Source organism: Palaemon carinicauda, chromosome 6, assembly GCF_036898095.1.
Source record: "Palaemon carinicauda isolate YSFRI2023 chromosome 6, ASM3689809v2, whole genome shotgun sequence".
Classification (NCBI taxonomy): domain Eukaryota; kingdom Metazoa; phylum Arthropoda; class Malacostraca; order Decapoda; family Palaemonidae; genus Palaemon; species Palaemon carinicauda.
In genome coordinates, this window is record NC_090730.1 from 140363921 (window position 1) to 140379963 (window position 16043).

The window sequence follows — 16043 nt, forward strand, 5'->3', positions numbered from 1 at the left end:
CACCCAACTGGCCCAAGAGCAATTGGTACCCTCTCCTGCGAGAGTTGAGACTACATCCTCACCCGATACCCAATCCGGTTCTGTCTCAGATAGTACAAACACGCGTTGTGTACGCTTTCTCAAACATTCAGAGCGCCCTAACTTTATGGACTTCATGAAGTTTGCGGCCATGCATGGTGCCAATATCGATCCTCAAAACACCCTGTTCCTAGAATCAGATAAACGGGATTCCACCATCCGCCAATATGATTCTGCAGTTAAAAAGTTGGCTAAATTTCTGATAGACTCAGACGTACACTGTATGAACTTGACCCTTACAGTCACTTTCTTTAGAACTTTATTAGAATCAGGTCTGGCAGCCAATACTATCACCACTATTAAATCTGCTTTGAAAAAGATCTTCCTAGTGGGTTTTAACATAGACTTAACCGACTCTTTGTTGGCTTCAATTCCGAAAGCCTGTGCCAGACTGAAACCGGTTACCCGTCCTACCCCGGTTACCTGGTTCCTTAATGATGTGCTCAAATTGGCTTCTGATACCATTAACAGTTCTTGTGATTATATTCCCCTTCTCAGGAAAACACTTTTCCTTGTGAGTTTGGCTTCCGGGGCAAGAATTTCTGAACTGGCAGCTTTGTCAAGAGACCCGGGTCATATTGAGTTCCTTCCTTCGGGAGAGGTCCTTCTTTCCCCTAACAAACTCTTTTTAGCTAAGAACGAAGACCCTCAGAACAGATGGTCCTCCTGGAAAATTGTTCCCCTCACGCAAGATCCGTCTCTGTGCCCTGTTACTACTCTTAAGTCTTATTTATCCCGGACCTCCTCTAACTCCTCCGGGCCTCTATTCGTTAGAGAACAAGGCGGTACCATTACCATTAAAGGGATCAGGCAACAAATTTTGTATTTTATTAAACAAGCTAACCCTGACTCTTTTCCTCTTGCACATGATATTAGAGCAGTTGCTACTTCGGTGAACTTTTTTCACCACATGAATTTTACGGATCTTTCTAGGTACACAGGGTGGAAGTCACCGTCAGTGTTCAAGAAATACTATCTTAAACATTTGGAAGCCCTTAAATTTCCTACGGTAGCTGCAGGGAGCGTAGTTACCCCCAGGTAACTCACATGTTAATTCCTTGTCATTTTATCTCTCCCCCTTACCTGCCTCATTTATACCCTATTTGTATTCGTTGGTTTCGCACCGGGTTACTATTCCTATATTTGTTAAATTTTTGACTCCCGAGTATCTGTATATATCATCACTCACGGCATTATTATACCTTACCTTTTTTGTCAATTGTTCTACCAAGTGGATTTATGTTCCTTTTAAGGTACCTTTATAGTTGTTTTTGGCACTCAACTCTGATTAAAGTAACTTGTGTTTCCCTTGTGTTTATGTTTTTCCTTTATTTTTCAAGTTTGGTGACATTTCTCTTGTATATATTCACTGGCCGGCACAGGTTCAAGCCCAGAAAAGGGATTTTGACGTAGGAAAAATCTATTTCTGGGCGAGGGACCTGTGCCGCCCAGTGAACCCTCCCAGCTCCTCTCCCTTGGAGTCCCCAAACTTTGGGTGCTAAGGAGTTGGGTTCTGAGCGGATGCAGAGTTGGTGGTGCCGAGTGAGGTTGAACGGCTCTCCTCTATTGGGGGTCTTTGTCGTGGATGAATCTAAATAGTGCGGGACCTCTGGATTATACGCCCAATTCCATACCGACACCAATAGGTGAGCGAGCTAGTCAACCTAGCACTCCTTTACATTTTTTCTCTGGTATATTTAGCAGTAAATTACCTAAGAATAAGTGCTAATAGGAGCTTATTCACTGGGCGGCACAGGTCCCTCGCCCAGAAATAGATTTTTCCTACGTCAAAATCCCTTATTTATGCTACGCAGTTTGCGCTCTATCGTTACGATAGAGAGAGAGAGTATCACGGTTTCACTTTGCAGAAAGAGTAAATCGATTCTGACGTTTTGTTCATTCTTCTTTCAAAGCTTAAATGTTTTAAATTCTATTTTAAAGGAACTTTTTAATTGAAAAACCTTTCAGTTTTTTCCTTTGGTCAAATAACATGTTTTTTTGACGAAACGTAATTGGGCTCTTCTCTTAGGTGCGAAATCAAGAGAGAGAGATAGAGACGGAGGGAGAGAGAGGAGAGAAAACGTTCCGTTCAAGCGGGTAACGTTGTTCTCGAGTTACTCTCGTCCCTAGTCTCTGTACGGGGAGAAAGGATAAAACGTTTTTAGTTTTATTCTCGTCCCCAGGCAATGTACGGTGAGAGATTGAAAACGTAGTTTTGAATGAACTAGTGTTTAGTCTCTTCCCCAGCCACTGAATTTTTTATCTTAAAAGATGTTTACTGTGTTTTGCTGGTATTAATGTGCTTGCATTATACGACTGATTTCGCATTTACTACCTTTTGATGAGGGTAGAATTGCGTGTTTCAGGTAGAAATCAGTAAAAGTTTCGATTTCAGTGAAATAAGTGCAAACAGAAAATCGTAGTGATAAAGTGATATTGCGCAAAGTGTTACAGTGTTGCGTAACCGAGGGTTCGTCTGTCCGTGCCTGTTGTTCACCTAGTCCGGGACCTCTTGCAAGCTCCCAAGCCCAGGGGAGAAGTAATGTTGTACGACTTATGGGTTCGAGAGGCCTTGATCAGCGAACAGACGTTCCCTCTATGGTATCGGGTGTATCTTACCAAGATCTCCCCTACCATAAGGCGAGAGAGACAATTTTCTCCTCGTCATCCGAAGGCTTTTCGCATAAGAAACCTGAAACAAGGTTTCGAGGCCCTTAAGCGAAAGTCAGTCCTTTCAGGACAGGTCCAGCGTCCTGGTTGTAGGCATTAGGACAGCTCTGACCCTATGCAGTCATCAGAAAACTGCTCGCCGCCTAACAAAAGCGTAACACAGACTCCGAGAGTCTTTTTGTTGGCAAGGTTTTGCGGTCACAGACGTTACCCTCGTCTCTTACCGCAACCATTTCCGTTGATCCTAAATGGGTTGTACGGCAAGACATGCAGAATAAGCTTGCCTCCCTTATGGAAGACTATTCTGCCGATTAGTACGTTGAGCCTAGCCGTTTATCTCATCGAGATCCTGGCTTTCAGCCAACCTAACGTTCCTTTGTGCGTCCTGGTGATGTTGGCGTAGCTAAGTCACGTCAGTCAGGTTGTTTAGAACCACACTCGATGCGGTCTCGTGTGGATTTTCAGCCACATTTGGACGTTAGGCCACTTGCTGATGCTCCTGTTGACGTTCAGGACGTTCGCTAACAATCGGAGTTGACTTGTTTTGACGCTGTGCGTCAACCTCCGCATTCTAGAGTTGTTTTGACTGCTCAATCTAGGCGGTCAAAGCAGTCTCGAGTGGACGCTGTGCGTCCTCACGCACCTGTTGTTGTTGACAGTTCACAGACTGTCAAGCAGTTACATGACGTTGCGTCCTGGTCTCTCTCACCTGTTGTTGTTGACAGTTCACAGACTGTCAAGCAGTTACATGACGTTGCGTCCTGGTCCGCTACTAATGCACCAGTGCGTGTGGACTCTGCTTGTAAAGCATTGCCACCACGGTAGGTCTCTCCCTTGCTTGAGACTCAGCTATTATCGGACAAGGTTCCTTTAGATGAGGAAGTTGCTGTTCCCCCTTCTACTGATATTCCCTTGAGGACTCTGTCAGACGGAGAGGAGCCTAAAGCTGCTTAGCCCTCTATGGACTTTAATTAAATCATGCTGATTTTTAAGGATCTTTGTCCGGATCTTTTTGTAACTGCTGCTCCTCGTTCGCCTAAACGTCAGAGCTTACACTAGGCCTAGCTACTTCGAAGCCGTTGTTTTATAAGCTAGTGCTCTCTCGCTCTCCTAGAGAGCTTTACGTTTGCTAGGCGACTGGTTTATCACCAGGAGGAGTTTGGGGGATACAGCCTTTGCTTTCCCTTCTTTTAAACTGGCTTATAGAGCGAGAGTCTGATATGACACGAGAGAAGTTCTCGGCTTGGGAGTTCCTGCCTCTGCCCAGATAGACTTCTTAAATCTCGTAGACTCTCCCTGGCGCCTGGCCAGGAGACGCTCCAAGATTTTACAGGTCAACTTCACAGCTGTTTTCGAGCCTTTGAAGTTTTGCTGTACAATTATGTCATGCATAAACAAGGCTTTCAGGGATGGCTCCAATGATCTGACAGCCACGTTCTCTGCAGAGACAAGTCCCTCAGGGATGGCTCCATGATTTGGCAGCCATGTTCACTGCAGGAGTACGTAAGAGGCAAGTGCGCTCAATGTGTTCATTGTCAAGACAAACTTCGCGATGAAGTCTACCAGGCTGTCTTGACAGCATTTATGGAAGGCGACTGGATGGTCTCTCTCGACCTTCAGGAGGCATACTTCCACATTCCTATACACCCGGATTCCCAACCGTTTCTGAGGTTTGTTTACAGGAATGTGGGGTACCAGTTTCGAGCTATCGGAGATCAGAGCCTCCCTGTACTTGGACGACTGGCTTCTCATAGCCTCTTCCAGTCATCGCTGTCTGAAGGATCTCAATTGGACTCTAGATCTGGCCAAGGAATTGAGACTCCTAGTCAATTTGGAAAAGTCACAGCTAGTCCCATCCCAAACTATTCTGTATTTAGGGATGGAGATTCACAGTCAAGTTTTTCGGGCTTTTCCGTCGGCCCCCAGAATAGATCAAGCCCTGCTCTCCATCCAGAAGATGCTGAAGAAAGAACGCTGCTCAGTCAGGCTGTGGATGAGTCTGGTAGGGACGCTGTCATCCCTGGAGCAATTTGTATCATTAGGAAGACTACACCTCCGTCCTCTTCAATTCCATCTGGCTTTTCACTGGAAAAAGGACAAGACGCTAGAGGCGGTCTCGATCCCGATTTCCGAAAAGATAAAGTCTTGTCTGACTTGGTGGAAGGACAATATCAGCCTAAGAGAGGGTCTTCCCCTGGCAGTTCAGATACCCAACCACGTTCTCTTCTCGGACGCATCGGACTTGGGCTGGGGCGCGACGCTGGACGGTCGGGAATGCTCAGGTCTGTGGAACTCGAGTCAGAGGAGCATGCATATCAACTGCAAGGAGCTTTTGGCGGTTCATCTGGCCTTGAGAAGCTTCGAGTATCTCCTTCGAGGCAAAGTGGTGGAAGTAAACTCGGACAACACCACGGCCTTGGCGTACATCTCCAAACAGGGAGGTACCCACTCACTGACGTTGTACGAGATCGCAAGGGACCTGCTCATCTGGTCAAAAGATCGAGGCATCTCCCTAGTAACGAGGTTCATCCAGGGCGACTTGAACGTCCTAGCAGATTGTCTCAGTCGGAAAGGTCAAGTAATTCCAACCGAATGGACCCTCCACAAGGATGTGTGCAAGAGACTTTGGGTGACTTGGGGTCAACCCACCATAGATCTCTTTGCAACCTCGCTGACCAAGAGGCTTCCAATCTATTGCTCTCCAGTCCCGGACCCAGCAGCAATACATATAGATGCCTTCCTCCTAGATTGGTCACATCTGGATCTTTACGCATTCCCACCATTCAAGATTGTCAACAAGGTACTGCAGAAGTTCGCCTCTCACCAAGGGACAAGGTTGACGTTAGTTGCTCCCCTCTGGCCCGCGAGAGAATGGTTCACCGAGGTACTTCGATGGTTAGTAGACGTTCCCAGAAGTCTTCCTCTAAGAGTAGACCTTCTACGTCAGCCACACGTAAAGAAGGTACACCAAAGCCTCCACGCTCTTCGTCTGACTGCCTTCAGACTATCGAAAGACTCTCGAGAGCCAGAGGCTTTTCGAAGGAGGCAGCCAGTGCGATTGCTAGAGCAAGGAGAGCTTCTTCCATTAGAGTCTACCAATCGAAGTGGGAAGTCTTCCGAGACTGGTGCAAGTCAGTTTCTGTATCCTCGACCAGTACCTCTGTAGCCCAAATAGCTGATTTTCTCTTATACCTGAGAAAAGGACGATCCCTTTCAGCTCCCACTATCAAGGGCTATAGAAGCATGTTGGCATCGGTCTTCCGGCATAGAGGCTTAGATCTTTCCAACAATAAAGATCTGCAAGACCTCCTTAAGTCTTTCGAGACCACTAAGGAGCGTCGTTTGGCTACTCCTGGGTGGAATTTAGACGTGGTCCTAAGATTCCTCATGTCAGACAGGTTTGAGCCTTTACAGTCAGCCTCCCTGAAAGATCTCACTCTTAAGACTCTTTTCCTGGTATGCTTAGCCTCGGCTAAAAGAGTCAGTGAGATTCATGCCTTCAGCAAGAACATCGGATTTTCGTCAGAAAAAGCTACTTGTTCTCTGCAACTTGGTTTTCTAGCCAAAAATGAGCTACCTTCTCGTCCTTGGCCTAAATCTTTCAATATTCCCAGCTTATCGGAGATCGTAGGCAATGAACTAGAAAGAGTCTTATGCCCTGTTAGAGCTCTTAAGTTCTACTTAGCTCGTACTAAACCTTTACGAGGCCAGTCTGAAGCGTTATGGTGTTCGGTTAAGAAACCATCCTTGCATATGTCAAAGAATGCTTTGTCATGTTTTATCAGATTGTTAATACGAGAAGCTCATTCACACTTGAGTGAGGAAGACCGATCTTTATTTAAGGTTAAGACGCACGAGGTTAGAGCTGTAGCAACTTCCGTGGCCTTTAAGCAAAATAGATCTCTGCAAAGTATCATGAACGCAACCTATTGGAGAAGCAAGTCAGTGTTCGCGTCATTTTACTTAAAAGATGTCCAGTCTCTTTACGAGAACTGCTACACACTGGGACCATTCGTAGCAGCGAGTGCAGTAGTGGGTGAGGGCTCAACCACTACAATTCCCTAATTCCATATCCTTTTAATCTGTCTCTTGAAATGTTTTAATGTTTTTATGGGTTGTCCGGAAGGCTAAGAAGCCTTTCGCATCCTGGTTGATTTGGCGGGTGGTCAAAGTCATTTCTTGAGAGCGCCCAGATTAGGGGTTTGATGAGGTCCTGTTGTATGGGTTGCAGCCCTTGATACTTCAGCTCCTGGGGGTCTGTCAGCATCCTAAGAGGATCGCTGGGCTCCGTAAGGAAGACGTACTTACAAGGCAGAGTAATCGTCTAAGTCGACTTCCTTACCAGGTACCTATTTATTTTGGTTTTGTTATATTGATAACTGCCAAAATGAAATAAAAAACTCTTAGCTTATACGATGTAAACATATTTAATTCTGGTCTGTACCCACCTCCCTGAGTGTGAATCAGCTATTATATATTCACCGGCTAAGTTAAATATTTAAAAATGATATTTTAATTATAAAATAAATTTTTGAATATACTTACCCGGAGAATATATAAATTAAACGACCCTCCCTTCCTCCCCAATAGAGACGCAGTGGGATGAGAAGAAATTGAGTCTTTGTTTACATCGAGAGTGGTATCTGGCCGACAGTTGGCGCTGGTGGGCACACCCGCAACCTGTATAGCGATCGCTGGCGAGTTTTTACTGTTTTTTGTCTGTCGAGCAACAGAGTTGCAGCTATTATATATTCACCGGGTAAGTATATTCAAAAATTTATTTTATAATTAAAATATCATTTTTCCTAATTTTCTCTCTGAGCTGTGTCCCTAATTCCCTGCTAACCAAAAATGCTATGTCATTCCTTATTAAAAGTTTGATCCTAGAGGCACAAGGAATTAGATCCAAGTCATAAAACGCTTGAAAATGAAGGTACATGACATTAGGAATGCAGCTACTTCCCTTAATTTTTGCAGAAATCTTTCTTTGGAAAAACTTTTAACAACAGCTCAATGGTGTACAGAGTCAGTTTGCCGAACATTAACTTGAAGAAGCATGGTTTGCTTATGAAGACCGTTGGGGCCTAGGCCCCATAATAGCGACAGGGGACATGGTCTAGGTAATTTTGAGTTCAGCTGTATTTAGAAATAAACAGAATTTTAATAGAGTAATAAAATTCCTCTTTTTTATACTCAATTGATATTCATAAGCATGCCGACCCTCCTCCCCTATTGACTCTTGGTATCATGAGGAGGAATAGTGTTGACTTTGAAACTGAATGATTAAATTAATAGATGCGGCAACCTAGGCTTTTCACTCTTAACTGCTAGAGGGTTCAATTCCCTTGTTAGGGGCATGTAATTATTGAAAATAGAAAGAAAATGGTAAGATTTTAAAATTCTACAGGCAAGTGTCGATTAAACCAGGCTTATGGAGAAAAAGCAATATGAACAGAGGTGAGTTTAGAAATAGTAAATTTTATTTAGAATTTTTTTGAGTAAACAATTTTTTTTTAGTAAATTTGCTTATACAAAATCTACTTTGTCAAATTAATACAGATAAAATATACTGTTGTGGAATTACTGAATAAAAGGGAATAAGGATGGTAAGTACTGTGTGTGTGTGTATATATATATATATATATATATATATATATATATATATATATATATATATATATATATATATATATATATATATATATACTGTACATATATATATATATATATATATATATATATATATATATATATATATATATATATGTATATATATATATATATATACAGTGGAACCTCTACATCCGAATTTTCCAACATCCGAAGTAAAATTCGAGCAAATTTTTGACTCTACACCCGAATTTTATTTCGACACACTAAGTAAACATTACGCCATTGAGCGTCGAGTGCTCAGTTCTCTGTTCTTGTGTGTATCATGTGGTTGTCCTCTGTTTGGTCTGTTATTAACAGTGCTTATTTTCTTCCTTTTCTCACATTTCTTTTTTGATTTTACCTATAATCATGGTGCCTAAGAAGCTAAGTTTCAGTACAGGAAGAAGGCAATTCTTTCATTAGAATTGAATCAAGAAATTATAGAAAAACATGAGAGCAGTGTGCATGTGAGTGATACTGTATGGCTAAACAATATGGCCGGAATAGGCCTATTTTCTCGAGGATCATCAAGCTGAAGGCAGCCATTAAAGCAAATAACCATCGAAGGGGATCACCATTATTACAAGACATCGTAGCAATACCCTGGAAGAGATAGAGCGCCTTTTATTGATAGGGATAAAGGACAAAGAGATTGTTGGCAACGATCATTTGTGAGAAGGGCCAGCGTGATGAACAGAAAGAAAGAAAAAAGTGAAACAAAGAAAACCTAGATAGCATTAACAAGCTCTTTTAAATAAGACTTCTCTCTTTTTCTGTTTCTCTCTAAACATAGCATTAACATGTTCTTTAAATAAAATCTCTCTCTCTCTCTCTCTCTCTCTCTCTCTCTCTCTCTCTCTCGCTCTCGCTCTCTCGCTCTCTCGTTCTTCTTCGCTGTTGTAGTGTTAGATACGTCTACGTCTATTATTTTTTTTCCGAGAGAGAGAGAGAGAGAGAGAGAGAGAGAGAGAGAGAGAGAGAGAGAGAGATTAAACAAAAATGTGTTTAGAGTACATATGATTTTTAACTGCGTCAACGAGTTGAAAAACAATTAAATGAAACTAAGAAAGTAATAGCAGCTAATCTGAATTCCTTTATTAACTAAAACAAATATGATACAAACACACTCGTGTGCCTATGCACAAACACACACACACAGGTGAAAGAATTTTGCTACGCAGTAAGAGAGACGGTCAGGGAGGAGGTCGAGATGGTGACTGCGATAACATACCGTAACTCGTCACTGAAAGTGATGAAAATAAAAAATCAAAAGAAAAAAACTAAAAAATATGAAATATAAAAATAAAATAAAAAAATAAATAAACTTAGTTAGATTAAAACTACCGTAGTGTAAGTTACAGAATGTTATCGCAGTCACCATCTCTAACTCCTCACCGATCGTGTCTCCTTGTGCGTGTGTGTGTGTTTGCGCATACGCACACGAGTGTGTTTGTATCAATATTTGTTTTAGTTAATAAAGGAATTCAGATTCGCTGATATTGTTTTTTTAGTTACATTTAACTGTCTTTCAACTCGTTAACGCTGTTAAAAATCATATGTACACAACACATTTTTGTTTAATCTCTCTCTCTCTCTCTCTCTCTCTCTCTCTCTCTCTCTCTCTCTCTCTCTCTCTCTCTCTCTCTCTCTCTCTCTCTCTCTCTCAGAAAAAAATTAATAGACGTCTCTAACACTAACAGTGAAGAAGAATAAGAGAGAGAGAGAGAGAGAGAGAGAGAGAGAGAGAGAGAGAGAGAGAGAGAGAGAGAGAGAGAGAGAGTATTTATTTAAAGAGCATGTTAACACCATGTCTACCTTCTCGCCGATCGTCGGTCTCCTCCTGGGTAGCAAATTCTACACCTGCGTTGGCCTGTCTCTAAGGTAAAGTGGCAATAAAACACATTTTTTATTCATTATTTCTTTATAATTATCTTTTTTTACATGCTTCTTTCATATTATGCAATTATGTTATTGTTATGTGTAATTATGTAGCCATTTATTAAGGATTTATTATGGATTTTTAGGCTGAGGAACGAATTAAATGAATTACAATGTATTCTTATGGGAAAATTCGTTTCGACATCCGAACATTTTCTACATCCGAAGTTGGTTCTGGAACGGATTAAATTCGTATGTAGAGGCTCCACTGTATGTATATATATATATATATATATATATATATATATATATATATATATATATATATATATATATATATATATATATATATATATATATATACAGTGATGCCTCAGGATACGAAATTAATCCGTTCAGGATGCGGTTTCGTATCCTGATATTATCGTATCCTGAGTCGCGTTTTACATGTAAATAGCCTAATCCGTTCCAAGCCTTATAAAAAGTCACCTTTTCTTTCATAAACACGCTAAACTGTAGTAATAAACATGCAATGCAGCCATTTCTATCATTCAATAATTAACACAACCGTTAAAAACAGCCTAATCCATTCCAGAAACCACTATGAGATTATTCAATAATGTAGTTATAGCCAAGTTATCCCCCCCAAGCCCAAAGAAAACGGTCCGTTTTCTTTACTACGGTACGTACTGTATAAAAGTTACGGTACTGTATGTACGTAAAGCATTTAGATCAGTGAAGGTGTATTGTTACTGTACCTGTACGTACACCTAAATTAATGATTGATACTGTACCTGTACACTCTGAAAAAAAGGTTACAGTTAATTAGTGTAACAAAAAAGTTGAAACTTACCTTTTGATTGAGACGATGTCCGATAGCGAAGTCGCGGCAGAGGAGGATGGCATAAGGCAGAAAACGTAACAAGTGACAGACTACGTACAGTAATTTACACACTTAACACATTAACACTTAAACTTTACGAAATAAAAAAATGGCAGAAATAATTAACACTTAACATTACGTATGGAAAACTATAAAATGAAAGAAAAAATTACTTTAACACTTAACGGTAACATAAAACTTAAAATTGAATTTTTTTTTTTTTGCTTTTTTATAACTTTACGTTTTTCTTATTTTCTAAATCTCTTCTACTTCTTCATCACTTTCTTTTTTCTGTTTCTTTTCTTTACTTTCACCTTCTACTTCTTCATCTCTTTCTTTTTTCTGTTTCTTTTCTTTACTTTCACCTTCGTCTTGGCCTACTAATACCGCTGGCCTCTTTAATAAGAAACTATCCATTGAAGCTTGTTTCTGCCTACTTTTCAACACATTTCTAAAATGCGTTAGGCAAACGTCATTGCAGTGTTGAAGCGCACGGTTGGTATAAACTTTTTCTGGATGTTCCTTTTCGACGTAGTCTGCCATTTTATGGAAACATGCAAGAATTTCCTTGATGTCTGCCGTTTTCAAAGGTGCAACATCCTCCTCATCACCGCTAGAGAAATGCTCTTGAACATCACTCACTTGCATCGTCTCCAACTCCTTCAAGTCGTCCGTCGTCAACTCCTCGTGGTGCTCCTCGATAAGTTCATCGATATCTTCCGCGCTAACTTCCAGCCCCATGGACGTACCAAGATGTACGATGTCAGCCACCTCAGACTGCTGAATTGGTTCAGGATCGTCAACGATCTCGGCTTCTCCTCCAGGCTTCCCGAACCCCTCGAAGTCTCGTGCAGAGACAGCATCAGGCCACAGCTTCCTCCAAGATGAGTTTAGGGTACGCCTCGAAACTTCCTGCCAAGCGAGATCGATGAGTTTGAGGCATATCACGATGTTGAAGTGATCTTTCCAAAATTCACGCAGAGTGAGGTTTGTACTCTCTGTGACTTGGAAACATCTCTTGAAGAGATGCTTCGTATACAATTTTTTAAAATTAGAAATAACTTGCTGGTCCATGGGCTGGAGGAGAGGGGTGGTGTTAGGCGGTAGATACAGGACCTTTATGAAGGAATACTCGGCCAGAAGATATTCCTCGAGGCCAGGAGGGTGAGCTGGAGCATTGTCCAGCACCAGCAGACATTTCATAGGGAGGCGCTTTTCTTCCAAATATTTTCGGACAGTCGGACCGAAGCAGACATTCACCCAATCAATGAACAGGTGCCTCGTTACCCAGGCTTTTGCATTCGCCTTCCACATCACGGGAAGGTTCTCCTTAATGACTTTGTGGGCTTTGAAGGCTCGGGGATTTTCTGAATGGTACACCAGCAGGGGCTTTATCTTGCAGTCCCCACTGGCGTTTGCACAAAAAGCAAGGGTAAGCCTGTCCTTCATAGGCTTATGTCCGGGTAGCCTCTTCTCCTCCGCCGTGATGAATGTCCGACGAGGCATTTTCTTCCAGAAAAGCCCAGTTTCGTCGCAATTGAAAACTTGCTGCGAACTGTAGCCTTCCTGCAGAGTCAACTCTTCGAACGTTTTAACAAAGGCTTCGGCGGCCTTCGTGTCCGAGCTGGCTGCCTCCCCATGCCGTACCACTGAATGGATGCCAGTCCTTTTCTTGAACTTCTCGAACCACCCACGAGAAGCCTTAAACTCTGGGGGTTCCTGCTGGGATGTTCCTTCTCCTGCTCCTTCTTCGGCCTGAGCACGCACGAGATCACCGAAAATGGCGGAGGCCTTCTGGCAAATTGTAGTCTCAGTGATGGTGTCTCCTGAGATCTCTTTCTCCTTGATCCACACAAGAAGCAGCCTCTCCATCTCGTCATGCACGTGCGTTCTCTTGTTGGAGAAAATAGTGACGCCCTTAGAAGGTGTTGCTGCTTTGATGGCCGCCTTCTGCTTCAGGATGGTGCCTATCGTAGACGGATTCCGGCCATACTCCTTGGCGATCGCACTTAAACGCATGCCAGACTCGTACTTTTTAATGATTTCAAGTTTCGTCTCCATCGAGAGCATCGTCTTCTTCTTCTTTCCTTCGGCAACATTCTTGGGACCCATTGCTACAGTAATACGTAATATAATACACTACGTAACGTTATATACAGTCTATGTATAGTAAACACTAATACAGTACAGTGCACAGTAACGAATGTTTATTAACGATAACACGTGGCGTACGAATGTACTGTATATTAACACTAAGTCAAACAAGCGAAAGCACACAACACAATGTCTGTTAACGATACCGCGGTCGGAACGAAACGAGAGAGAGAGAGATGAACGCCCGTGCGTGGGCAAGCTGGGATAGTTGCCGACCAATAGGAAAGCAGGATCTTATGGCGTCAGCTAGCGTCTGAGTAGGGAGATAACCAATGGGTGAGCGGGAGGCTGTAAGTGAGTCTACCCAAGTTCAAAGTCTGGCGGCGCGCGCTTTTTAAAATTACTCTCGGCGAAGAGTTGGGATCTCGTAAGGTTTTCGTATCCTGAAATTTTATCCGTATCCTGGGGCATAAAAATCTTCGAATCACTTTTCGCATCCTGAATTTTTCGTAAGCAGAAACTTTCGTATCCAGAGGTATCACTGTATATATATATATATATATATATATATATATATATATATATATATATATATATATATATATATATATACTGTACAGTATATTAGTTGTAGGAAGCAATGTACAAAATACTAATATGAAGTCTCATTATTTTAATTTGCAGCTCAATTTATAGTTTATTTATATTTTTTCAGAATCAGTATGCAGATGTCAGACTAGTGTGTGAAGGGCGAGAACACTGGGTACATAAGTTTGTTTTGTCTGCATGTAGTGAGTATTTTGAAACTATATTAAACGACGTTCCATATCAAGGTTCTATTGCCCTTGCTCCATCAATCCAAGAAAAAGAACTGCTTTCATTGCTTGATTTCATGTACCTTGGAATAGTTGATGTTTTGCAGCATGAATTGCCCACCCTTGTGGCAGCTGCAGAAACATTGATGATTCGAGGTCTTGCTGTACCTTATGAGGATGAAGATTCTGAGGAAGATTTCCCTAACATAAAGACAGAAACTGAGGATTTTGCAGTGAATTCAGACAGTTCAAAAACTAATGTTACTCAGTATAACAAGAATGAAAATTGCAAAAGAAAAAGGGCCAATGAAGTTGAGTACTTTGTTAAATCCGAAGGAGATACATATGCAGATGTATCCTCAGAAACACAAGTGAATCCATCAACAAGCTGTAGGAGGCCTGACCAGAATTGTCAGGTCACAAGTTCTAATGCTGAAGTTAATGCCATGCTAAAAGTGTTAATTGGCAAGGCTCCAGAGAAGGTAAGTTATCATATTTCAAACTAAGTAAATGTCTAATTAAAAATTAGCATTATTTTAATGAATCTTACCCAAAACTCACATTGCTATTACCTCAAGAGCATCTTTACTTTGAAATAAAAGAAATGCAACTAAACTACCCCATTTGCCGAGATATTGGATCTCTCTATGTACATAACCGAGCCCAAGCCCAAATGAGGGCTGTCAGGTTGGCAGTTGTATTGTAAAAACTGACTCTGTGCATCAATGGACTTTTGTTTGGGAGGATTTTCTCACAACCCAATCACTTAGCATAGTTTGTTATCCTTACATTAGTTTATAGATAAATATGAATTTATTTCCCAAGCTGCTTTAGCTTGCTAGCCAATCCTATACTATAGTTGGTATTTTAGTTAGAGTGATGTGTCTTCATATCGCTGTGTTATTTTATCTTGAAAATCAAAATTTATAGCTGTACTTAATTTTAATTTTCAACTCCAAGCTTGTGAAGATCATGTCAAGTCATATACAGTATATTAGCAAAGTTAAAAAATGTCTGACAGTGTGACACATCTCCAACTGAAAAATTATCTTTTATTTTTGATACTTTTTGTTTCAAGGGATGATGTAGTAAATATCAACATCAAACATAAATAATCTTAAAGATCTATTTTGCCTTCAGTATCTTTTATTATTTTATAAGCAATCTATTTATTTTAACTGACTGTCATCCTCTCTGCTGACATCAGAGGGTGGAATCATACAGTACAGTATTTTAAAGTTTTTCAATAATTATTGATCTCATTATTGCTGAGATTTTTCTTTATTTTCTCAGGAAATATGATATTGATTGAATTTGAATTTCTGCCTTAATTCTTCAATTACAGTGTTTAGTTCCATTTTGAGAAAGCGTATATCCTTATGCTTGTGTAATAACTCTTGTGTATTTCATCAATACCTCAATTAATAGTCGGATTGATAGACTTATTATTAAATTATTCCTATTGTCTTGATTTATATCATAATGTTTTTACACTCTGGAAGGCCACCATTAAACGTTTGGATTCAAATGTGAACCTACATGTCATATTTGCCAAAGATGGACAGGTTTTTGTCTTAATAGTGGTGAAATCTCAGCCCAACCAGTTGATTCTGCAGATTAAAAAAACATTATTGATGTTAAGCAGGTAGTAGGTTGGCCAGGGCACCAGCCACCCATTGAGATACTACCGCTAGAGAGTTATGGGGTCTTTTGACAGGCCAGATGGTACTACATTGGATCCTTCTCTTTGGTGACGGTTCAATTTCCCTTTGCCTACACACATCCACACTGAATAGTCTGGCATATTCTTTACATATTCTTCTCTGTCCTCATACACAGTTTACCAAACAATTCTTTTTCACTCAAGGGGTTACTTCACTAATTGTTTAATGGCCACTTTCCTCTTGGTAAGGGTAGAAGAGACTCTTTAGCTATGGTAAGCTGCTCTTCTAGGAGAAGGACACTCAAAATCA

General features: G+C 41.1%; 1 protein-coding gene across 3 annotated transcripts in view; it reads left to right on the top strand.

Annotated features, from left to right (window-relative positions):
• Positions 1–16043, top strand: part of LOC137642207 (zinc finger and BTB domain-containing protein 24-like) — a 57128-nt gene that overhangs the window by 37305 nt on the left and 3780 nt on the right. For all 3 annotated transcript variants that reach the window (XM_068374743.1, XM_068374742.1, XM_068374744.1), the window contains exon 3: positions 13971–14552. In XM_068374743.1, coding sequence (XP_068230844.1) covers positions 13971–14552 — 582 coding nt within the window. The remainder of the gene's footprint in view (positions 1–13970; positions 14553–16043) is intronic.